Source organism: Protopterus annectens, chromosome 4.part0, assembly GCF_019279795.1.
Source record: "Protopterus annectens isolate FY-2018-M chromosome 4.part0, PAN1.0, whole genome shotgun sequence".
NCBI classification, from domain to species: domain Eukaryota; kingdom Metazoa; phylum Chordata; order Ceratodontiformes; family Protopteridae; genus Protopterus; species Protopterus annectens.
Genome location: NC_056733.1, coordinates 298,497,211 through 298,523,987, shown reverse-complemented (window position 1 = coordinate 298,523,987; position 26,777 = coordinate 298,497,211). Strand labels below are relative to the sequence as shown.

The 26,777-nt window shown below is 40.0% G+C and overlaps 1 protein-coding gene across 2 annotated transcripts in view; it reads left to right on the top strand.

Annotated features, from left to right (window-relative positions):
- Positions 1–26,777, top strand: part of TESC (tescalcin) — a 734,284-nt gene that overhangs the window by 423,681 nt on the left and 283,826 nt on the right. For both annotated transcript variants that reach the window (XM_044068288.1, XM_044068287.1), the window contains exon 3: positions 6,126–6,206. In XM_044068288.1, the coding sequence (XP_043924223.1) occupies positions 6,126–6,206 (81 nt within the window). The remainder of the gene's footprint in view (positions 1–6,125; positions 6,207–26,777) is intronic.

The window sequence follows — 26,777 nt, the reverse complement described above, 5'->3', positions numbered from 1 at the left end:
GCATAGAATACAGTGTTGCACACTCTTAAATTTATATGTATCTACTTAACAGTATTTCTGACAGAGGTAAATATATTCTTAAGTATTAAACGTAGCAATGCGATAGCATCCACAAAAAAACCACCAACAGTTACCAAAAAATACGATGCTAAGTGCTCGAAAGTAGTCCCACATAGTGAGACGAAAACGCAATTGTTACCTGTGTTAGAAGAGCGTTTATTTTTATTGTGTGGTTTGACCAATAAACTGTGGATTTTATTCATCTGGCTGCCTGGAGGTACTTTCGAGCACTTAGCATCATATTCTTAAGTATACTGATATAATTTAATTATTAGAAAATTGCAAATTAGTTGTCTGGAACAATAAAAATGCAGGCAGAAAGTGTATTTTCATATTCTTTCTGAAAATGTTAACTGTTTAAGAGCCTTCTTGTCTGATACTATCTGGTTCCATAATCATGCAGTACTCTGCCTGACAACTGTTTTCCAGCTGTGCCAACTGAGATAGTACAGTTTAAGTAAACTTGTCAAAACAGTAAATGCTCAAATGATCACTGTAGTAGCCTTAGCTAAATGGGTTAAATCCTACCAAGGATATAGCAGACAGCCAGCTTCCAAAGCTTCAGGGTACTTTTCACATGACCAAACTGTCAGGCAGTTTGAGATGAGCAGACTAAAAGACTAGTTTGGGCACCAAGCCATTCACAGCTTTCCTGCCAACAGAGAGAGAAAGAGGGAGTCTCAGGCCTGAAAGGACAATGCTAGGAACAACAACAACAAAAAAAAAAAACAAATGTCCATACACTGGCATAAAAAATATACACAAAACAAGGGGAATGGAGGGAGTGGCTACAGTAGCAGTGATCATTCAAACATCTAGTGTTATGGTAAGTTTACTTAAACAGCTGTACTTTGTTCAGTGCAATAACCACTGCTGCAGTAGCCTTAGCTGTATGGGTAGATTGCCTTAGCTTACTACGTTTGGGAGGTGGAAGGAGAAGAATCTAGGAACCTCTGGAGAATGGTCCTAGCAAAGCCTGACCTGGACCTAGAGAAGAAATCAAGCTTACAGTGCTTTGTAAACGTATATACAGAGGAACAAGTAGCAACTTCTAGAATACTTCTAGAATCCAACCCCTTCCAAAGAGCTATAAATGAAGCCAAGGCCCTGGTAGTGTTCCTTGACCCTGTTGGAATAGTTTTGTTATGACGAGTATAACAAAACATAATAGTCTTAGAAAGCCATTTGGAGATCGTCTGTTTTGACGTAGATTCACCTTTCTTATCTTCACAAAAAATGAACAGTTGATGTGACGATTTGAAAGATTTAGTTCTTTCAGTATAATACCTGAGTTGTCTGTGGACATCCAAGGAATGGGGTTTCCTTTCTACCTCATTTTTAGGATCAGGAAAGAAAATGAGGAGATGGATATTTTGGCTTAAAGTAAACTCAGATACCACTTTACGCATAAAAGAAAGATTAGTTCTCAAAGAAACCTTGTCCCTGTGGAAAATGAGATAGGGTTGACTCACTGTAAGAGATTACAACTCAGATATTGTTCTTGCTGAGGTAAGAACAATCAGTAAAACTGTTTTCCATGTTAAGAGCCTCAAGATGGCCAGGTGAGCGGGTTCAAATGGAGCAATGGTTAGCTTTTCTTACGCAAAATTAAGATCTCATGGAGAGGGCCACCAGTTTACTTGGAGGCCTCTTGTGCAAAACCCCTTTCAAAAACATTTTGAAATGAGACTACATTGAAAGAGGAGGATTCATGGGCAGACATGCTGAAATGGCTGATAAATGAACCTTGATAGAGGAATAAGAAAAGCCACAGGATAGTAACTCACACAAGTATTGTAAAACTAGAGAACAACTAGCCCTGAATGGGTGTTGGTTATGTTGCTGGCACTGACTAAAAAACCTTTTCCATTTGCCATTATATGATTTTGTAGTTGCAGATTTTCTTGCCTCCGTTAGTACCTGCTGCACATCCTCAGTAAACAGATGCCTAAAAGGAATTAAGACCCTGTCATCCAGACAGTCTGTTAAATTTGATTGATGTTGGGGTGTATCAAACACACCTATTCAATTGTGAGTAGATCCAGTCTATGAGGAAGCTTGTGGTAATTGCCCCTGGCCATTTCCAAAAGAAGGGAAAACCACAGTTGACTAGGCCAGAAGGGAGTTTCCATAATGATCTTGGAGGATTACTTCTGACTCTTCAGAAGTACCCTGGATATTAGTGGAGAGTCCAAGGTAAAGAAAAGGTATCTGTCTTCCAGGTTTTCTTGCTTGGAGTCTTGAAACAAAATCTTGCCAGTTGATTGTTCAGAGAGAAGGCAGAGGTCTGCTTGAGAAACTCCCCATGGATGGATCAAATGTTGGAAGACCCCGCCCCCATCTAGTTTCCATTTGTAAGGGTCTGCCCTGGTCCTGTTCAGCTTGTTTGCCATGTGCTTTTGCTCTGACAGAATGTTGAATACATATAGAGTGAGATTGTACAGTGAAACCATATCCCAAGCTAACTTAGCTAGTCTGCAAAGGGGTTACAACCTGGTTCCCTCCTGTTTGCTGATGTACCACATGACATCAGTAACAAATTGAGGTTGTGGGGACCAAAGATGTTTCAGTGAGTTGAGTGCCTTGATCAAGGTAATCATCTCTTTTATGTTTATGTGCTTACATCTGACCTTGGTGTCCTACACACCCTGCACTTTATCCTTCATGAAACAGCTCCCCAAGCAAAGTCAGAAGCATATGTGGTGACTGACTCCATTGGAACAGGGGTGGAGAATGTAGGCCTAGATTTAAGGATCTCTCTTGTTTCCACCAACTGATTTTTCATCTGACAATCCCCAGCACTGGGATTTGAAAGGACAAAGTGAGTTGGTGCTGGGACCAAAGAGACTTCAGATACACTGTATCTTTCTCATGTTGCCAGGGATATCTTGAGAATCATAGAAGCCATGACACCCAAAATCCTGAGCAGAAAACCCTAGAAATAGATCTAGATATAGATCTATTTTCCTGTGGGAAAAAAAGCTCTTTGAATTGAGGTAAGGAGTCAGGAATGACTTTTGAATGTTCTCATGGAATCCGAGCTTGCGCAAGAGATGTCTCACCCAAAAGAGTGATTCCTGACACTTTGAAAAAGATTCTGTGAAGATACACAAGTCATCTAAGTTTGGAAAAATACAGGTACCCTGTTGCCTGCAATGAGCTACAACTAGAGCTTGACACCTTTTGAGCATACTTAGTGCAGTGGATAGCCCAAAGGCAAAGAATTGGAAAAGAGGAATCCCCCCCAATGCTATCTGTAACCTTGATAAATGATCTTCCAAACCCAATTTTCTAAAACTATCTATTACCAAAGAGAAAAAAAATGAGATTCAAACTTTCTAGAGGAAATAAGGGGACAGAATGGGAGGGTGTCACAAGACTCTTAAACAGTCATTCAAACTTGTTGGGGTCTCCTTGATTTTGGGAAGTTCAATGCTTCTTTTTGGAACCTACTTACCATTTCTGCTTAAATATCTGTTGACCTGTATTTTGCTGAGAGTGTTTATTCTGCTTCTTGCCAAAATTGGATGAAGAGTTAGAGAACCCCTTAGAAATCTGGAAGGGGGGGGTGAAAAATCTTAGAGATCTTCTGGATCAGCTTACCCCTAAAATCACACTTTTTGGTCACCTCTGCAGCAGATGGGGCCAAAAAGTTAATCTCTATCCAAAGGAGAATTTAAAATCTCATTATTAACATAATCTGGGAGGTTCTGAGACTACAGCCCTGCAAACCTCATCAAAACAGTATCAGCAGTCATAGCCCTGAAAGAAGTAAACAATAAGTAGTGAGCTGTGCAATAAATGAAACTAGATTATTTAAAGCAGACTTTCCTCACAAGAAGGAACTGCAAATAAAACATTCCTCATACTTTCACGATAAGTCAGAGCAAACTTTAACATATGAACCAGACAATTCAATATTCTGGAAATCAGAGTTGCAGAAGTATACACATATTTTCTCATAGTTATCAATGAATGTAAAGTTGTTCTATCTTGCCATTCATTCTTACTGATGGGTTCAGAGCCGATCCTCAACTTAACTACTCAGCTTTAGCTACTGGGTCAAGTTTGGGATGAGTATATCAAAACATGAAAGACTGAGGAACTTTATACATCCTATCTCCCTTTTTAGGTGTGGTTGATCATCATGAAAATTGTAGACAGTATGACTCACATCCTTTAATACAGGTAGAAGAGAAGGAATGGATGGAGGTTCTGGAACTTCCTTCTGTAAAAATTCATAGTATTTTTTGAGTGATTAAGAAACCTCAGTGTTCTACAACTGAAAACACTGGCACATTCTAGCAATAGTCTCAGAAAAATAGAAACACAAGAAGAATCAGAAACTGAACTCTCCTGAGTCTAAATCAGAAATCTGAGGATAAAACCGTATATCTTTCCCTTCATCTTCTTGTTCAGATTCAGAATCTTGAAACTGTGCAGAAAAGAGGTATCCCTCTTTCTTTTACCAAAAACTACTTTACAAGAAGGATCATTAACTTGAATTAAACCCTGAGCCAATCCCTGTAAACTGTTCCTGTCTAAGGAAATATGCGAAGGAGTATACACATGATTAGTTTTCTTTTTCTTTTTTTGACAGAATAAACGGTGCCAACCATGTCACTAATGGCAGCAGCTGCTTCCCCAGGGATGGACACAGCAATGACACAACAGAGAAGCCCTCCCTGTTTCTTCTACCAACACCAACATGTGACCTTCCCTTGCCTACTGATGGCCCCCAACAGCCTCAGAGGATGTGGCTAACCCTCAGTTCACAGTGGCTGTAGGTGCTACACCAGGGGGATATGGGGTAACAGATAAGAGGTCTGAGGTACAACAAATGGCCACAGCAAATCCACTCACTTGTTGTTGAGGCAAATTGCTTGCCTGCTGTGGTGGCAGAGGCTGTTTGCTTAACTTTTTTACTTTTGTGGCTGGAAGAGGACTGACTGTGGGATAGTTTGTTCCATGGTCAAAGAAAAATGGTTCCTCCTTCCCAGAGAAGATGAGCAGCAAATGCCTGTAAAAACTACAAATCTTTAAAAGTCACTTTTTCACAGAAAAACATGGTAAAAAGCACTTAACAAATTTTGCCAGCCCGACAAAGTAAAACAAATACAATTTCTTCACAGGAAAATGTTTTTTAGTTACTTTGCACAATTTTTAATCTGACAGGGAAAAAAGTACTTCCGTTTAAAGGTACTATACAGTCACATGACAGTCCATTAAAACACAAATTTCCTAGCTTTAAAATACATTTCATGAAGAGGAAAGTGATAAAGCATAAACAATATTTAAAAAATGGAAGGTTCCCCCAAGAAAAACTTATCTGCCCAGCACAGGAACAGCATCATGCCGACTGTCGATCCTCGAAAGCTTCAAAGGCTTGGCTCCCAATCTAGTCTTTCAGTCATCTCAGCTCGATTTGCCTGACCGTTTGGGCATGTGGGAGGTGCCCTGAAGCTGCAGAATGTGGCCAGATAAAACTCATATATCTAAGGCTACAGCAGCAGTGATCAATATGATGAACATGGATATTTATTCTAAAAGTTTAGACTAATATGTAAAGAGGATAGAAGGACTATCACTGGTATGACAGATAGTGAAAAGAATTAATTAGAACATTTTGAAAATGGAGTGCCTTTTTTAGCTTTTAAATCTTAGAAGCTTGTACTGCAAAAGTACTAATGTCATTTCTGTAGAATCGTCTCTGCTTCTACCTTCATGCCTTTCAGTTCTCTTGGTAAACTAAAGTAAGAATTTTATTTAAATAAGTGACGCAATTTGTTACAAGTAGCAAACATCTTGCAGTTGGAAGATGATAAAAGCACAAAATAAAAAGTTATGCATCTCTGCTTTGCAAAAATTCAGTAAATAAAAAAGAACAAAGTGACTTTTGGTTACCCTGAAAAGCTTTGATGCTCAGCTCATGTGGAACTTGTTTTTCTTTGTTCTGAACAGAGACTAACACACAAGGAAAAAAGCTGATTTCAGCTCAGTATTAGTTTTACTACAATCTGATGCAGTCTGATTAATGCATACTTATCTCTTTTCTTCTTTTCAAGCAAAAACGACTTTCATCGTGTGTCCAACTTGGAGAGTAATCCAATTAGGGAGAAGATTGTCAATGCATTTTTTGACAATAGGTAAGTACTATGAACAGTCTTTTAACTTAAAGAAATAAGACTGGTCCAGCTTGCTTTGAGATGAGCTGGAATGTATCTATGAAAATGCATGCAGGCAGGAGGATGTCAGTGAGTCATTGTCAGGTAACCTTGCATCAGTGATATGTTTAGATGTTTTTCAAATATCATTTGGAAGCATTGCATTAAGGGCTGCATAAAATTCTTTCTCCATAAGTATAATGTGGTGAAGTGTTTGCTGTAAGCAATGAAAGCTGCAAATTGAAAACCTGGAGCTAGAAGGCCAGTGGTAGAGCTTTGCATAGAAGTACTTAATGAGCCCTAATGGATCTACTGGTACCCTGAGATCTGCTAAGCATGCTGAGGTTGCACTGTAATGGGTTATGCAAAGTTAGTATGAGAAAATGCCCTTGGAGAACATAGTCACAGCATTTATTGACAGCATTTTTTTCATCCTTATCATTAAGGAGTCCAGCATGACTGAAAAAAAGAGAGGCGGGATGGAATTCCCTCATTAGGCCCTGCAGTGTGGGCATATATGTATGTGTGTGTGTGTGTGTGTGTGTGTGTGTGTGTGTGTGTGTGTGTGTGTGTGTGTGTGTGTGTGTGTGAGTGAGTGTGTGTGTGTACATGTAGTACACATGTAGTGGCTGTGGCCACCTAGGGGTGTGTAAAACTCTGACTGCTTCTCTAGAAAGATTACCATTTTGTTGTGACTGTTGAGAAACTGAAAGCATGGCGTGCTTGCAAACTGGAAATGCTTGGTATTATAGCGGATATTCAGTCACTTTGAAGCATACTTAAACTAAATGTGTTTCCTTTACATCATGTTCCTTCTGCAGACTAACTGTTGCTTACCGTTTACCTCTAGGCAAGATCCCTAAACTGAGTGTGCTGTTGACTGTAATGGTACTTCTTTCTCTATTTCTGCAGTAAGCTTTTCAGAGATCATAGTGATGTTATGCTATACTTTGAGGACTTTGTTCTTCTCCAGAGCTTCACTGTACCCACATTAAATGTGGGCCAGGACAAAAATTTATGCAGATCCTGCAGAAGTGACATTTGACTAAATGAATCAGAGAGCTCATCAGGCTGATCAAGGCCTGCAGAAGGATACATGTTGTACAGCCTAGAATTTTCCATACACTTCTATCACCCTTGGCATGACTAAGGTCTTGTGCATGTCACCATCTTTTGGCTGTTACTCTGGTTACAGCTGAAATCACCATGTTGATGTCTTCTGAACATGAGATTACCCCTGTCTAATCCGCTTAGGTTCTGAGTCAACAGCTACATTGTCTAAGATTCAAACACAGGTCATGCATGTCTTGCCATAATAAGATAGAACTGAAATAATGGATGTTAAGTTGTCTATCTCGCCTTCATTCTTGCTGGATGGGTTCGGAGCCGACCTCGGCTCCGACTCGGCCACTCTAAAAGCTCAAGAGTTGGTTCCACCGGCTCGAGGCTCCCCTTATATCCCACAATGCTAGGCGAGAGTTACCTCAGATCTCGTTTGCCGCTACAGCATCGAGGTGTTGGTTTTTCTACCGGCTTGTTGGTAAGTGTAATTTTGGTAAAATTAGATCACTTAAAACCCTATATTTTTGAGTTTAAATATATTCCCTTAGTGTAGTGGGTTTTTCTACTCCTTTTTTCCGGAAAATCCCAATTTTTTTCCAAAGAACTTTTAAAGTTCTCTCTCGGGCCTTCTGGCCTTTCTCCATCCCCTAGTTGTGTGTGTGTCTTACTCTTGGTAAACTTTAGTTAATTGTTTATTTTTTGAGTTTTAAAAGTAGATTAGTGTAATCAGTGTGTTTGTTGAGTGTGTGTGATTACACTTTTGTTTAGGATGTCTAAAGACACAAAGGTCTCAGGCTTCAAGAAGTGTGATGTGTGCTGTCAGAAAATGTCTCTGACAGACGGTCACACTTCTTGTGTCTATTGCCTGGGGCCTTTGCACCTGCAGGACTCCTGTGCTGTATGCCACGGCTTCAGCCCCAGGGTCCTGCAGGAAAGAAAAAATAAGTTGATCCTGAGGGGTCTTCTTAAGCCAGAGGATTCCCTTTCTGTCTCTGGGAAGCCCTCTAAGGCTTCTAGGTCCTCGGCTCCAGCAACTGAGCCGAGACCTAAGGCTTCTAAACCTCCGCCTACATCGGCTCCGGCTGGAGCCGATGAGTCTCAGTCCACAGTTTCTGTGGTTCCCTCGGCTCCGGCTGGAGCCGAGGTTATAGAGGTTCCCGTGTTGGCTCCGTCCAGATCTTCGGAACCGACATCGAGGAAGAGGTCCAGGTCACCGTCCCTTGGCTCCGTTCATTCGGCTCCAGGATCTCCCCTGCTGTCTGAACGGAGCCATAAATCTCATTCCTCTAGGTCATCGAGGCTATCGGATCATGACCTTCAGAGGGTAGTGAGTCGACTTCTTAAGTCCGAGGCACTAGCCCAGATGCTTCAGAGCCCGACTCATCAGTCGATGCCTGCCCTTGTCCATCAATATATTCCTCCTCCGACTCCGTTGAGCTCGGAGCCGGGTCGTGTCGGAACCGAGACTGTGGTAGCGCCGGAGCCGATACAATTGTCTTCGGCTCCATCGTCGGCTCCGATTTCTTCCTTAGAAGAATCTCGGCGCCGGACTTCCATCGTCGGCTCCGAGGGGGTGAGTGGCATCAGACCCTTGTCCGACCCGCTCTTCCTCGGAGCTTGGCTGGTGAGTTCGGCTCCGACATCGGCCTCGGAGCCATCACTGTCGGTGCCGAGGGGGTTCTCAGCTTCGGAGCGGGACCTCTGGCTTTGCCTGACAGGGGTGCTCGAGGTCATGCGGAGTGTGTTAGAGCCTGGCTCTACTCCACAGTCGGCGCCGTCCGCCTCCCCACGGTGCCTCAGGTCAAGTCGACTCACTCCCTCATCCCGGACCGCAGAGAGCCAGCTCCTCAGGAACCCCCTGTGGGGATCTCATCCTCTTCCGAGGCCTCTCCTGATTTGGCAGAGCCCCCTCGGAAGAGGAAGTGTAAGAGGAAACACATTGACTCACCTGAGTCAATCACATCTGATACAGATTTAGATGATTCCGAGGGTTCCCCCCGTTCCCCTTCTGAAGATGTCTCTTTTGCAGACATTCTAGAGATCCTGAAGCAGAGGGGAAATTGGCCAGACCTTAACCCTTCGGAGGATGAATCTGTATATCTTGAGGCGTTTGGCTCTCGCCCTTCCACCTCCTGGGTGTCCCCCCCTTTGACCCCCTCATGCAGGTGGTTGCTAAAAAGGCATGGACGGCTCCTGATTCAGTAGATCCCACTCCCAGGAGACCCTCCAAATTCATAACAGCACCAGCAGACAAGCAGTTCTTGACAAAAGGAGTTTCTGTGGATGCTATGGTGGTAGCTGCTGCCACTAAGAAGGAACTAGCTGATCCTTCAGTACCTGTCCATCCACCTAACAAGGAATCTAGGTCCATGGACAGGTACGGGAAGCGGATGTTTTCGTCAGCGACATTTACTATGCGGTCGCTGAACTACCTGTGCCATTTCACTCGTCTTCAAAGAGACTTGATTAAAGAAGCGAGTGACATGTTGAAGGATCCTACAGCTGTGGGTTTTCAAGATAAAATGAACACTCAGCTGGCTACCCTTAACTCCATAGCCAACTCCTCCATGCGCCTCCTTTCTTATGCGGCTGATGGAGCGAGTAGGGCCGCAGGGACAGGTGTGGCCTTACGTAGGCATGCCTGGATGCGGCTATGCAATTTTGCGGACCCCTTCAAGACGTCCTTCACTAACTCCCCGTTTGATGGATCATCTCTCTTTGGTCCTCAAGTGAAAGAAACCTTGACTAGGTGCGAGACTGATGGCAAGACTCTTTCTGCCGTCGGAGTCCGTTTTTCTACTCCTTCTAGGCCTTACCCCAAAGGCCAGAAAAGTGGGAAAATGTGGTTCCGTAAACGAAATCAAGGGAGTTCGCCTGACGGAGAAAGTCGCTACCCGCCAGAGGCAGAGGCGGAATAACAATGGTAGACGCCGCCTCGAGGCAGGGGGCTCCAGAGAACCAGGGCAATCGAGAAGCCTTCTCTGATAAGCCCTTTCAGCATCCCTGAGGTGTTGCCCGGCTGCCCACCTTCGGAGGCAGTCGGGGGAAGGTTGTCACTGTACCCAAAAGCCTGGCTATCCCTGACTCAAGACAAATGGGTACAGTCTATCATTTCCGAAGGCTATTCTATCCCCTTTCTTTGCATTCCGAAACAATCAAAAAAATCCCTTCCAGATGTTCCACCCGCGCAAAGGGATCTAGCGGTTTTGGAAATTTCAAAACTGCTTGCAAAAAGAGCAATTCAGCCAGTTCCAGCAGACCAGCAAGGATCCGGAATCTACTCAAGGTTCTTTTTAGTTCCAAAGAAAACAGGGGACTGGAGACCAATTTTGGATCTCAGTATCTTGAACAGATCAGTCAAGAAAACAAGATTTCGGATGGTCACGCTGCAGTCCATCCTTCCCCTATTGGGAAAAGGAAACTGGATGTGCTCTATAGACCTTCAGGATGCATACTATCACATAAAAATGAACAGACGCTCCAGAAGATTCCTCCGCTTCAGGCTGGGAACCAGTCATTTTCAATTCAGGGCCCTACCCTTTGGTCTCACCACTGCCCCCCGGGTGTTTACCAAATGCATGGCAGTGGTAGCTTCTCACCTGAGACGACAAGGATTCCAGGTGTTTCCATATTTGGACGACTGGCTCCTCACAGCCCCCATCAAGCATCTCCTTCTGATGGCCAGGGATTACACCTTTCGCATTTGTCAAAAGTTAGGCATTTCAATAAATTGCGAAAAGTCTGTTTTGTCGCCTTGTCGTACTATTACCTTCATAGGCGCAAATCTAGACACAGTAAACATGTCTGCGAGGCTAACAGATCAGAGAATAACAGACATACACAGACTGGTCTCACTCCTTTTCAACAACAACAGAATCAAAGCCAGGTTAGTTCTGAAAGTGTTGGGAATTATGGCGGCTGCCATACCTCTGCTTCCATTAGCCAGATTCCACATGAGAATCCTTCAGTGGATGCTCTTTACACAATGGTCATACCAGCAACTTCCAATGTTCCATACCATTATGATCACGCAGACGTGCAGAAATCATCTCATGTGGTGGATGTCTTCCCCTCAGCTCTGGTTGGGAAGACCATTTGTTCCCCCCCCCCTCCGGTTGCTACTTTGACAACGGACGCCTCCCTGATCGGGTGGGGGGGGCATTATCAGGGCAGGACGGTCCAGGGCACATGGCAACCAGATGAATGCCACTTGCACATAAATGTTCTGGAGATGAGAGCAGTGCTTTTAGCATTGCAAGCCCTTCAAGACTCTCTCCCCTTGGGAACGATTGCAATCCAGACAGACAATATGTCTGTAGTGTGGTACATCAACAAACAAGGCGGAACCAGGTCCTACCCCCTGTGTCGAGAAGCACTCAGATTGTGGCAATGGGCGATTTCTTCTCAGCGTTTTCTGATAGCAACGCACATCCCCGGGAAGTCCAATCAAATAGCGGACAAATTGAGCAGAGCTATCCTCATGCCTCACGAGTGGTCTCTGAAAGACTCTGTTGTGAGAGAGATTTTTCTCAAGTGGGGTCAGCCTTGCTGCGATCTTTTTGCTACTCCCCAAAACAGCAAGTGCAGACATTATTTCACTCTATTCCCTTTACCAGGCCAACCCAGCAGAGACGCTCTAGTCCAAGTTTGGCCCCGGGACTTCTGTATGCATTTCCTCCCTTCCCACTAATCTCTCAGGTGATACAGAAAGCTATCGCTCAGAAGGCCTCGTTGATCCTCATTGCTCCTTACTGGCCTCGACAGGTGTGGTTCCCCTTTCTACATCAATTTCTACTGGAGCGACCTTGGCATCTGGACCTAGTTCCAGACCTTTTGATCCATCAATCGGGTCAGTTACATCGCCCTCCCCTCTCTGAACCTCACTGCTTGGTTCCTCCAGTTCCAACATTAGCCAGGCTTCCTCAATTATCTCGCTCTGTTCGAGATATTTTGATACCTTCCCATAAATCTTCCACTAGGAAGATTTATTTGAGTAAGTGGAAACGTTTCACATATTGGGCTCAAGGAAGGGACATAGATCCTTTCACTGCTTCCATCCAAATAGTCCTTGAATTTCTAGCTGAACTCTTCCATGCAGGTTCATCCCCTTCTACTCTTAAAGTTCAATTGGCAGCTATCTCTAACTTTCATGTAGGTATTTCTGAGTCTGCCTTAATGTCCCACAAGCTTTGCAAAGCCTTTTTGAAAGGAGTTTTTCTTCTCAGACCTCCTATAAGAAATCCTCCTTCTCCTTGGGACCTAAATTTAGTTCTTACTTCTTTGATTCTCCCCCCTTTCGAACCTGCAGCCTCCTGTTCTTTAAAATTGCTATCATGGAAGACTCTCTTTCTGGTAGCTATTACTTCAGCTAGAAGAGTCTCAGAACTTCATGCACTCAGCTGTCGACCTCCTTATCTATTGTTCCATAAGGACAGGGTATCCTTACGAACAACCCGTCCTTCTTGCCTAAGGTAGTCTCGACGTCAAATCTGAATCAAAGCATTGACCTCCCTGTCCTTTTTCCAGAATATTCCAATAGGTCTGAACAAAAATTACACTGGCTAGATGTTCATCGTCAGTTGAGGTACTATTTGGATAGAACAAAACAATTCAGAAAATCTGACCAACTGTTTATCTCCTATGCAGAAAGCAGAAAAGGACTTTCAGTTTCAAAGGTATCATTATCTAGATGGCTTACATCTCTGATTACCCTTGTTTATGAGATTAGACACCAAAAGCTGCCTAATAAACCTAAGGCCCATTCTACCAGAGCTTTGGCTACTTCTTTAGCCTTCCAAGACAGACTGCCTATTGACACCATTTGTGCAGCGGCTACTTGGGCTACTCCTCACACTTTCATTTCTCATTATAAGTTGGATTTAGCTTCTAGGCATAGAGCTAACTTTGGTTCCACTGTTCTCAGGAGTCTGTTCCGTTAGGCCACCCGGGACAAGGTGCTAGGGACGCGGTCCCATCCAGCAAGAATGAAGGCGAGATAGACAACTTAACATATAGAAGTTATGTTCTTACCATAACGTTCCATGTTAGTTGTCTTCTTCTCGCCTTCTTCTTAAGCCCCACCCTCCTTCCCCCTGGCCTGGACAGACCTAGAGGAGTTGTGATTGTGACCTCTCTTTCTACCACCTCTTTTCTTAGGCATATGCTGTTTGCATATTTCCTGAATCAGGATATAGGTCACCTTTCTTTCTCCCTGTTGTTAGAGGTGGACTCTTTTAGAGTTGTTCTATTAATATTATAAGCTGGGGTTAGCTTACAAACGAGATCTGAGGTAACTCTCGCCTAGCATTGTGGGATATAAGGGGAGCCTCAAGCCGGTGGAACCAACTCTCGAGCTTTTAGAGTGGCCGAGTCGGAGCCGAGGTCGGCTCCGAACCCATCCAGCAAGAAGAAGGTGAGAAGAAGACAACTAACATGGAACGTTATGGTAAGAACATAACTTCTATTTTCCTTCAGGGCAGTAAGTTCTCTTGCGTATATGAACATCATAGTAGTTCACTGGATAGCACATTTGTCATTTGTGCAAGAAGATTGTATAAAAATTAAGCATTACACTATGGCAGGAAGCTGGTAATCCATAATCTAATCATGAAGTGTGGTCATGGGGTAAGCCCATGAGCAAAGCAGAGATCCTCTCTACACCATGGGTAAAACTATGACTTACCCATCAGCTGCCATGGTGTATTGCTGTTATACAATGACATTATTTTAATAAGAAGTGTTTCACCATTTTAAAATAACCGTATTGATTACTGCAGACGTCATTCCCATTCCATCTCTATGTAGTGGCACAAGTCAGGACAGATGGCATAGCTATACATTGTTAATTCACATGCTTATATAGTTGATGATTGGGCCTTTGGTGTTTAGGCAGTAGACAGTAGGTAAAACAAGGATCAAAACATGACAGAGGAATCAATAAGGGTGATGTATATTGGGGATGGGTAAATTTACTCTGCAATGCAAGCACTCTGCTTTAGAAGATAGGTAAGCTGCAAGCACTGATTCGATAGGGAAGGGATGGGTGTTACACCACCTGTAACTCAGAAACATTAACAAATGGCAAGAGCAGGTGGGCACAGGTTGTTCAGGAATGAGAGAAAAACATGACAGCTGGGGATGGTGTAGTAATCTACATAGCAGAGGGCATCAGATGTGAGTTGAAAGAGGAGGAAGAACTTAAAACCAGGATGGCATCAAGGATAAAGCCAAGTTTTAAAACTAGGTTGTGTGTCCAGAACGTTAAATAAGTGGAGAGTAAGGAGAGCTGGCAGATGGATATAGTGTACTGTCAAATAAACACAACAAGAGAGGACCATAATAGACTTATAATCGAAATTAAAGGAATGAGTAGGAAGAAGAGGGTAGTACTTACTGGGGATCCAATCTGCCAAAATCTGACTGGATGATTTCAAGCTTTAGGCTAGAGATGAAGTAGAAGGTGAATGAATTCTTAGACCATGATGTGTTCAACTACGTGGTGCAGGACTGTACCAAAATAAATAGATTTCTGGTCATGGACCTAACTAATGAAGAGGGTGCCATGGATTCCATGTTAAGGCAAAATTAGCTACCAATGATCACATCACTGTTTGGCTTAGAAGGGAGGAAAGACAGAAATAAAAAAAAGCCAAAGGCAATGGTGTGAGATTTGTGAACAGTGGATTATGCTATGTTTCAGAGGTGGTCAAGGATGAGTTAAGAGACTGGGAATAAATTGAGGGATAAACAAGCTATGGGAATGAGTAAGGGATCAGTCACCCAAAACTATGGACAATGGGTGTGAGGAAGAGGTAGAAAAGACAAAATGAGAAGAAGGCCAATGTGACAACATAGAAATATGAGGATAGTAGTTAGCCCAAACTATAGAGCTTCGAAGAGGTGAAAAGACAAGATGGAGACTAGAGCTGGAACTGTACAAAGAATTAGACAAAAAAGACTCCAGACATGCCCAGCTAGTAGCTTTAAACTTTAATATGATTAGCACTTTTGTCCTCTAAATACATGGACTTCTTCAGATAAAAACATATGCTATAGAGGCATCGATGGCATATTATAACTTGAGGAAACTAAAATGTATTTGCCTTCATTTTTAATAAACTTTTGATTTATATTATTTCATTAAAACCAGGTGGTGCTGTGACGTTACTCTAAATTTACCACCATGGTTCCAGCTGTTCAAGGATAATATTCCACAGGCCCGTCTAGGAATCTACTCAACTTTCTCTAAAACCATTGGTGTGTATATATCTTATGTCATCTATTTGTATTTAGATTTTTGACAGCTGTAATTCTTATATATGAAGTATTATTATAAGAGGGAGGGTTAGGAAATCATGTGATATATACAATGTATTTAAATCATCATACAGGATACTGTCTTTATCTGAAGAAGTCCATGTATTTACAGGCCGAAAGCGCTTATCATATTAAAGTTTAAAGCTACTAGTTGGGCACATCTGGAGTCTTGTTGTCTAACAGTTGTTTGGCTTAGATATTGTATACAGTAGCAAAAAGTCAACAAAGATGTTAAGGACAGCAAAAGGGAGTTAGCATAAGAGATCAAGAATGGAAGTGCAGAGGAAAAAGAAGGAAGTGGGAGACAGAAATGGCTAGATTGATCAAAGATAGGAGGGGGATCAGAAAACACTGAAAAAAAGAGGTACCTAGTGAATACTTCACTTTAGTCTTCATAGAGAAAAGTAAGCAAAGGGTGTCCTACTGGAAATATGGCAGGGTGAAATCGGAAGAAAAATGTACAGATCTCTGGATAGAGAGGTACGAGTTTTAGAGGGAACTCGCTGCTCTTAGGAAGAATAATGCAGAAGGATCAGATGAGCTATGATCTTCAACAGATCACTGGCCTGGTCAAAAGTGGCAGAGAACTGGAAGAGAACAATTTTGTTTTATTATACTTGGGGGGAGGAGAAGAATCTGGAGAACTATGGGCCTGTCAGTTTAACAAAAGTGGCAAGGAGAGTCATGGAGAGAGTAGGTTAATAGGTAAGCACTAGGCAATCAGTCTGCAGGCCATCAAAAACCTAGCCAGTAACCCACATTCAGAAATCCTCTCCAGCTTTAATGAGGAAAGTACAGGATAGTTCAGGGGAGAATTTGAGAATGGCCATCAATTTATCTAGGTTTACAGTGAAGGCGGCAAGGGCTTAAAATACCAGAAGTTTGTTCCAGTGGTGAGAAATACATTGGGATATGAATGTATCACGCTAATGTTTCTTATTTATTTGTTGATGAAGATTTAGTTTCCATAATCTGGTATTTATAGAACCACTTGTTCTGTTTGGGTATAGAAGGTCAAATAAGGTTAGAGCTTTCATGGTTCAAAAGGCTATTCTCAAATGACCATGGAAGATTATATAAGAAACAACTGAGTATAATGAGAGGGCTGCCATTCTGTTATGATAAGTAAGACTTTTGCAACCACTGATCTTTTTAATTAGGAACTTCTGAGGGCTCTCATTTTTATATGTTTAGACAAATGCATGCCAAAATGGGCATTGTATTCAATAATGAGTCTGATGAAATATTAATAAAGGGGAATTAGGATTTCTTTGGATCTAGAGGAGATGCCTTTGGAAATTAGATGAGCCATATAGAAGGCTTTCCTAACAGCTGTGGTGGTGTGATGGTCAAAAGATAAAGAGTTGACAACAAAAGTGCCTAGAGTTCCAATGAAGGTTTCTAACTAACCCGGGGGGGGGGGGGGGTATCGCTTGTATGGTATAGGAAAATGTTACATTTACCAAAATTAATTATACTGCATTTTTCACTTTTAATGTGAGACCACTGTCATTGCAGCAATTGATAATATGCTGTAACCCATGTTGGAGCAATCGTGATTCAGTGGAAGACTGAATAACATAACAACATCCAATTTGCAGTCATCTGCAAACCTTGACAGAATTATCAAATTACCTGACAATAGCCATACTATCACCATTATCTAAAATACATGAGAGGTGCATCCATTCACAAATTTGAAACTATCTAATAACCAACAATCTTCTGTCTAACACTCGGTATGGTTTCCATCCTAATCATAGTACCACCACTGCCCTTGTTTACTTTACTAACATTATTAACCCCATCACAATGAAGGCAGTTTAGTTTCACCCATCTTTCTTGATCTGTCCAAAGCTTTTAATACTATCTCTCATTCTAAACTCTTAACTACACTCTCAGAATTTAACCTTACCCATTCTGCACTTACTTGGTTCCAGCACTATCCCCAGCAAGCTGTAAAATGGCAACAAAATCTCTCTTACTGCCTGTAACCCTGGGAGTACCACAGGGATCTATTCTGGGTCATCTTCTTTTTATTATTTTTACTAACAGTCTTCATACTGCTACCCCATTTGCCTCAGTAGTTCAATATGCGCAACTTATACTTAACCCTAAAAAAACAAAATTCATGCTCTTCTATCCAAGTAGAGCTGTAGAGCTGCAGACCCCACCCCCCCCCCCACCACCACCACCACCACCATTCAATATATTATCATCAAACCATACAATTATTTCTCAGGTTTCCCAAACAAAATTACCTGGAGTGGTCATTGACCTTAATATGAAATATGACATACACATATCACAGACAATAAAAAAAAGTTCACAAAAAAACTAGGAACCCTGTACAGAAATTGGCACTCTAAAAACAAATCTTCAAAGGTCACTATAGCAAGAATCCATCTTATCTCTACGCTACTATACGCCTCACAAATTCTTACAAACATTAAGAAATCTGACCTAGTAAAACTTGAAACTTATTATAATAAAATGGCAGTTTGCTACAGAATCAAATTTCAGAGCCCATCATTGTTTGGCTTTAAAACAACTATCTTGGCTCAAACCACCAAATCTACTTGCTTATAATTAACTCACCCTCATCCACTGAATACTAGATCAGCCAGAAAAAAACACCAGTACTTCAAAATCTGCTAATATACTACTCCAATAACAGGGTATTGCATTCCACTAACAAATCCTTCTTAAATATATCTAAACCTAACAATGCAGCTGGAGTTTCACTTTACTTATACTGCATAGCCAAAACTTGGTATTCCCTGCCATTAAATATCAGAACAACTACTAACACTTCCAAATTTAAAAAACTTTTCAAATCACACCTATCTGAATCTTGGACCTGCTCTTGCACAAACCATGGTTAGGAAATAGATGTCTTAAGGCAGCTAAAAGAACACAACCAGTTATTTTTGCAATTGAATAGTATACCCTACTAACTAACTATATATATATATATATATATATATATATATATATATATATATATATATATATATACATACATACATACACATATACTTAATTGCTTTTATTTATAAATGTGGAGTTTTTCTCCTCGGGCCACCAGTGAAAAAGGACATTTTGTCCAGTCGGACTTTCCCGGTAAACAAAAGTAAAATAAAATAAATAAAAAAAAAATAAATAAATAAATAACCATAGGCCAGAAGTTTTGGTTTGAAGATCTGCAAAACAGATGGAAAATAGAAGAGGGACCAACACTGAGCCCTGTGGTACACCACTTGTAACATTTTGCATTCAAAAGTGGCATCTGGAACTCTAATCACAAAGTTCTATCAGACAACTAGTTAGCTATCCACCTCACAACATAAGGATTTATATTCAGATTTACAAGTTTGCAGTAATGGCTGCATGAGGAATATTGTGAAATGCCTTGGCTAGGTCCATATATACTTTATGTACTGCATAACCACTCAGAGCTTGTTTTTTCAAAGAAATTTATGTGGTTAACGAGGCAAGACTTCCTTTAAGAAAGCTGAATAGATGAGGGTCTATTGTTAACAGATTTTCACTGTCCAGATAAATGAGGTCTGATATAATATGTTCTAGTGCTTTACTTATGAAGATAGGGAGACTAATGGGTTATAGTTACCATGCTGGGTTGTTGCGCCACTCTTGTGCAAAGGCATTCCAATAGTTGTTTTTCAGGCTTCAGAAATCTAACTTAGATTAAAAAAGTTAAGTAGGGTTTCAGAAAGGCCATTTCTGGCACTTATAATTAGACAATCTGGTATGTTGTCTTGACTCACTGATAAAGTATTCTTAGCTTTTGAAAGGACTAATAGGACTTGTTCCATAGTAATTAACTAAGGTGGCGGTGACTGTGGGACTCTATGGAACATTCATAACTTTGGATGGAGAGAAATTTTCACAAAATTTGCCAGCTAGGACAATAGCTATGTACTTTGAGTCATACTGGGTGATATTATGGACCAGCTCTTAACATTGTTGAGTGCCAGTTCTTAACTTCCTGACATAGCCAAGGAAAGATAATTATTTTTGGTTTCAGTGACTAAAGTTCACATTCATGTCTGAGCTTACTAATAGTTCCCCTAAGCTTTGTTCTAGTTTACTTAAGTGCATTCTTATGGTAAAAAGAATGAGACTTCTTAAAAGCATGAAGTAATTTCATTCTGTTATTCTGAAATTTGTTTATATGGGTGTTTAGTCATAGAAAGTAGTATTTAAATTAATCTCTGAGTATATTTAGTGTGGCTAGGGACTGCTATATCAATACAGCTGTTAAAGTGGGAGTACAAGTCAGAAGCAGAGGCAACAGCTTTAGTATTCGGATAAATCAGAGGATTATTATCAAATAATTCATTTAGGTCATCAAGTAACTGAGTAAGGTTTACATCTGAGAAGTTTTTAAACACAAAGGTATTTGCAGGAGAAGTGCAACCAGTTTTAAAGGGAAACAAATACTAATTCATGATCTGATTTGTGATCTGACTTAACAAAGGAACACTGTACGTATAAAGGTTTGGAAGAAGTGGCCATATTTGTAAGGCCAGCATGAAGGGTATTGGGTCACCTAGAAGGATTGCTAAGTAATTGTGCAAGGGCATTATTTATTTATTTATTTTATTTTACATTTGTTGACCGGGCTAGTCTAGCTGGATATATGTCCATTTTCAGTAGAGGCCTGGGGAGAAAAGCTCCAATATAGGCAATAGTAGCATAAGAATACATTATATGCAATAGTAACATAAAATACAGTATATTATTATGGATCAGAGATGCTAACTTATACAGAGTAGCTTAGTAAAACTTGTGATAACATTTGATACAGTACATTATTTTAGATCAGACATACAAACAAACTAATACTTAGTAGTTTAATAACATTTTAAGGTCGACTGCAATCATTTATAATGTTAAGGAAATGTTGGGTTTGCTGACCACTGGCAGTGTAAGTTAACCAGTTTATTGATGGATAACTGAAGTCCCCCATTAAGGAGGTGTTAGTTTTAATGATGATTTCAGCTAAGGTGTTAAGACAGTGATCATATTCAGAAGAGGACATAGAGGGTGTTCTATAACTAGCTGTGAAGTGGTAATTGATTGTGTTTAGGGTAAATTGGACATCTAGGAGGCCATATTTTGTGTCCCATGGAACCTGTCTTGGGTTGATAATATCTTTGACAAATTCTGAAACTCCCACGTAACTGTCAGTAGGTCAGAAGATATAATCAGCACTAAACCCAGGAATAGAGTGAGTACCTTAATTGTTATGTAACCATGTTTTACTCACTACACACACATATATATATATATATATATATATATATATATATATATATATATATATATATATACATGAATTTGTTCAAAGTATAGGACAGCCCCTAGTTCAGACATTTTGTTTTTGTTCAGTTTGCTAGAGTTGAGTAGAAATAATTGAATGTGTTCCAAATTAGAATTTACTTGGTTGGAATGTCCACCAGATGGAGTCTGTCTAAAAAAGGCAATATGGATTAATAAAATGTTTAGCTAGAATGTGAAATATATATTTTCTATCCTGCTTTATCTATATTATATTATATTATATTTATTATCTATATTTTTTATCCTGCTTATCCCTGCCTATAAACCAATGCTAGTAAGGGGAAATCCTTTCAGGAAACAAATAAGGATTTGGCCTGAAAGTGCTGCCTCAGCTCTGCAAGACTGCTTTGGATGCACTGACTGGAATCTATTTCAAGAGGCTGCCACCACAAATCACTTTATTAATTTGGATGACTGCACTGAAACTGCTGTGAGATACATCATAAAATCTACTAAGGATGTCACTACCCTAAACGATGTAACTATCAGAGCCAACCAAAAATTATAGCTCACCAGTGGGGTATACAAATTACTGAGAGCATGTAATGCTGCCTTTAAGGCTGGAGACAGAGAAACTTTGAAAAAGACCAGGGCTAACTTGAACAAAGGTGTGAGAGTAGCAAAACGTGCCTATAGTCTAAAAATACAGAGGCACCTCTCTGACCAGAAAGATCCCAGGCAGCTCTGGAGAGGGATCCAAAACATCACAGACTATAAGCCACCATCCATGTGATGTGATGATAACCCAGATGTTTTAAACAAGCTAAACATCTACTTCAGCCGATTCAAGGAATCAAATAGAACATCACCAGAGAGACTACCCACACATGAAGATGCCACATCGCTATGCCTCAACCTGGAAGAAGTACGCAAGAACCCACATAGGGTTCATTCAGGTAAAGCAGCTGGTCTGGATAGGATCCCAGGAATGCTACTTAAAAACTGTGCTAATCAGCTGGCACCAGTCTTCACAGATATTTTCAATATATCTCTCAGCCAGGAAAATGTGCCCAAATGCTTTAAGTCCACAGACATCATCTTTCTGCCCAAGAAATCATCTCCAGCGTCATTAAATGATTATCCACTAATTGCACTTACCTCAGTAGTGATGAAGTGTTTTGAAAAAATGGTCAAGGATCACATAACATCCTGCCTACCTGCTATATTTGGTTCTTTACAATTTGCATACAGGCCAAATTGTTCTACTGCAGATATCATAGCATTAACACATCTTCACACCTTGGACCACCTGGAAAAGGAGAACTGTTACACACACATGCTGTTCATAGATTTCAGCTCGGCCTTCAACATGGTTATTCCACAATAACTGCTGTCTAAGCTGAGTAAACTGGGCATAGAAAACAACATATGCAACTGGATCCTCAACTTCCTAACTGAAAGGCCACAAATTGGAAAGCATAAATGAAACAGCATCACCCTTAACACTAGGGTCCAACAGAGTTGCGTACTCAGTCCACTTCTTTTCACAGTTCTAACACATAACTGCACACCTATGCATCAGTCAGATAGAATCATCAAATTTGCAGATGACACCACAGTAATTGGCCTTTTCTTGAAGGAAGATGAGGGGGCCTACAGGGAAGAAGTGAACCAACCCATTCATTGGTATACTGACAACAACTTAGCACTAAATGATGGGAAAGCCAAGGAAATCATCATCAACTTTAGGAACAAGAAAAAGCCACACACCTCATCATCATCAATGGTGTCACAGTGGAGAGAGTAAATAGCACCAAATTCCTAGGGGTACATATCTCGCAAGCCCTAAGTTGGGGTAAATACACTTCCTACCTTATAAAGAGAGTCCAACAACATCTCCACTTTCTTAGGAGACTTCGTAGAGCTAAACTCCCTCCACAGGTCCTACTCATCTTCTACAGAGCCATGGCTGAAAGTGCACTGAAAAACAGCATTGTTGTCTAGTATGGAAATTGCTCTCAAGCTGATTGGAAGGCATGGGATAAGATTGTTAAATAGGCCACAAAAATCATTGGCTCCAACCTTCAATCTCTACAGGACATATATTCAAACAGATGCTATGACAAACTCCAAAAACTATTGAGGGATATACACCATCCAAGTAATGGACTGTTCAAACTCCTGCCAATAACAAGCACTACAGATGCATTAGATGCAGGACATCCAAATTCCATAATAGCTTCTTCTCACATGCTATCAGACTGCTGAATAACATACCCATAGCCTATTGTACTACATGGGTGAAACATTATTTGTGTGCAATACGTCATTATTGTTTACATAAGCTCTCTTCATATGTCTCTATCTGCACTAGGAAAATTGTGAACTGTACGTTTATGGTATATATTGGGGTAGGTAAGTTTATATGTGTGTGTCTCATTTATTATAATACTGTTTTTTGTATATCCTTATATTTCTACTGGGTCTATTCCTGCTGTTATAATTGTTGTGTTTCTGATGTAAATAGAACTTTCAAATTTGTTTTACTTTATTTACTTTTTTATATCTTATTTTGTTATTTATTTTAATTTAATTTAATTAATTTTTTTACTAATTTAATCTATCTTCCTTCTGTAAACTGTCATTAATATGGTACAAGTCCGAGTATTGAAATGTTGTGCAGTGATATGTACTTTTTTCTCTGTGTTGATCTGTATGACAATAACATTTACTTTGACTTTGACTTTGAAAGACATTGTAACAGAGATGCAGATAATTTCTAGCAAAGAATGAAGGCATGTCAGCTATCTCATGCCAAGCTGACAATTATTACATCCCCTAGACTGACACTAGCTACATAGTCAATTATTAAAGCCAATTATCTTTTTTAAGATAACATTTCTTTATTATAGACTATTACTAAACATTTGTAAACAAGTCATGAAAAGTACTAGAAAAATATACGTCTGGTATCACTACAGCTCTTTAATTTATAGTCTTTTATTCTTCACAGTAGTTTAAAACAATGTAAGTGCTTTTGGGTTTTAACCAAACCCTTCTTCAGACATATAAGTCATGAAAAGTAATGGTTTAAAACAATAAAAATGCTTGAGGCCAGTAGTATATAAAAGTAGATCAAAAGCTATTGAATTCCATATCTACACCCTGCCCACTAGAACTATTAATATATCTGTACAACTCACTTAAAAGAGCATTTCTCCAGTCTGTATGAGGAGTTTTCAAGTGCTTAAAAATCAGTTTCAGCATTGTCAAAACTAGAGCCCTGATACAGGTAAATATACAGTAGCTCTTGAAATCTTGTAATCATGATCTAATAAGCCAAGCAGCCAGAAGGTACTATTGTTCCATGAAAGAATATGGGTTTGTGATACACTTGCTAATGCATGATAAAGTTGCATCCAGTTATATCTTGCCACAGAATATTCCCAACTCATTTGAAAATAGCCTGCTTCTCACAGTCCCATACCTCCAACAGTTTGAATTACTAACCCAACCTCTATTTACCAATCATTCTGGGGTATTCTGCCATATGTTTATCATCTTGAAAACTATCAATGAAATACATGAAGGGAATGTGAAGTTGTTACCGCTTTTAATAATTTCCATCCAATCTTTAATATGGAAGGTTCTACCAACTTAACTTGACCAACATTGTCTAAGATGTTCTTATCTTGGGCTTGTGACATCTGTTAAAAGTTGATATAGTGTTAGCAGTATTGTGTATTCAGCAGCAGAGAGCTGAGTTCTGTGTGTATGAGTGACAGAAACAAATTTATTCTATGGGGTTTACTACATTGTCTATGGATTTCTGCAATCTTTGATGAAAGCTTCAAGTATTGTCATCATAAAAATTACCAGTGCTATTAAAGTTAGAAAAAATCCTTCCTCCAGACCTGACACACATAGATAATGTCATGTTTTAATCCAATTTGCCAGTTAAGTAGATTGTACCAATATGAAATTCTCTGTTAAAATAGATTCTTATCCATCCTATGACCTGAGAGTCCTGAAAAAACATTGAGTTCAATTTAACTCAAATACGCCAACCTGTGGGGTCCCATACTCTGTCTGCACCATCAATGTATATGTTGCTAATAAAAAATAGCTTTCAGCTCTGCACAAAACCATGCTGTTTGCTATCAGATCTTAATCAGGGAAATTGCCAGCCAACAGCTACTTTCCCATAGACTCTCAAATTAGGCATCTCCTAATCCCCAAGCTGTTTCAGGAGCATTTAACTCCTATGATTTAGTCTAGCAGGTAACCTTCCTTCCCCATAACAGTTGCATAAAAAGCTTTTGTAATTTCTCTGGCCAACGTATATTGATCATGTGAGGTAGGTAATGCAAACAGAACAATACTTTAGGCAACAATACCATTTAATTTGCTTGCAGCCTATGCCATAATGGTAGATTCAGTGAACTCCAACTTTGAATTTTATCTTTTACATACTCATATAATATCTTACAATTTTTACTCAACGTGACTTTAATTGGATATTTCATAATGATGTTCAAATAAATACATTCAGTAACTCCTCCAAGTTCCATAGCTGAAATAATCAAATCTATTAAGTCTATACAAGCTTTATTTAAATAGGAAAATACTGTTTTGGATAGGTTCAACTTTAACTCTGATACAGCAACAAAATTGTTTAATAAATTTAGTAGAAGAGGGATATAATTTTTTGAGTCTCTGATCCAAATAACCCCATCATCGGCAAACCATGAAAACAAAAATGTCTTCTGAAAGACAAAAAGAATAGTATGTAGGCTGCTTTCCTTCGTTAGATAAATGCTGTAATCTAACTAAATCAGAACTGCCATATCTCCCATTATAAAAGCTTGCTATCTTTCTTTGACTGACTTGACAATAACCATCTCTGTCTTATGCACTAATATTTGAGCCTGGTTCTATATCTTTTGATTAGTGCTCATTTGATTTAAGCCCAGATGTTCAAACCCACTGACTGAAAACTTGTTTGATTGAAAACTCATTTCACTGAAAACCTATTTGATAGAAATCTTCTTCACAAAAAACACACCATAAAAATCTTTTTTTGTAAAGAGTTTTTGCCCCTCACACCCATTTAATAATACTTACTAACTTCATGGTCTCACAGCTGAGGAGAAAAGAAAAGACACCACACGCACCCCAGGATTCAGTAACACCTACACCGTGTGCACTAAGTGTACACAGTTCTGAGTGAACAGACAACACAGCCATAACTCACACCTTCTTCCTCCTAATATTATAAAAGATTTAGTGAGAACTTTACTATCCTGCTCCAAAAGCTGAGGCAAGGCATAATAACCAAGGAACTCTTTGATGTTATCAGCATTTACTTGCAGACTATAACCCTTATAACTGCTGTGCCATCAAGTTGTTAATTACCTCAGGACCGTGCATAAGTTAACCTTCATTAGTTTTGAAGGTAAAAATAGATATCTCATTTTGTCATTTCTTCATCCTTCCAACAGCTCAATTGAGTCCATTAGACTCCCCAAAAAAGATTTAATCTTAACCCATTTCTTTTGAAACTAAACATATTGTACTGCTTTATAATCCTGTTGCAAATATCTAAACTTTGTGCATAGGGTTGCACAATGCCTTTTACTTTGTTGAGTAAATCTTCCTGATATATCCTTTAACTCTGTTGTTTTCTACTATATGCAATAACATTTTTTTAATATGGACTTTAAAACTATCCAATCCTGCAAATATGTCAGAGTTTCATCCATTGTTCTTTTCCCAAAATGTAAACATCTGGCTACATGCCCCTAGAGTTTTAATTCTGTCCTTTAACAATGGGGGGCAGGGTCAAATCTCCATAGAGGCTTACTTTCC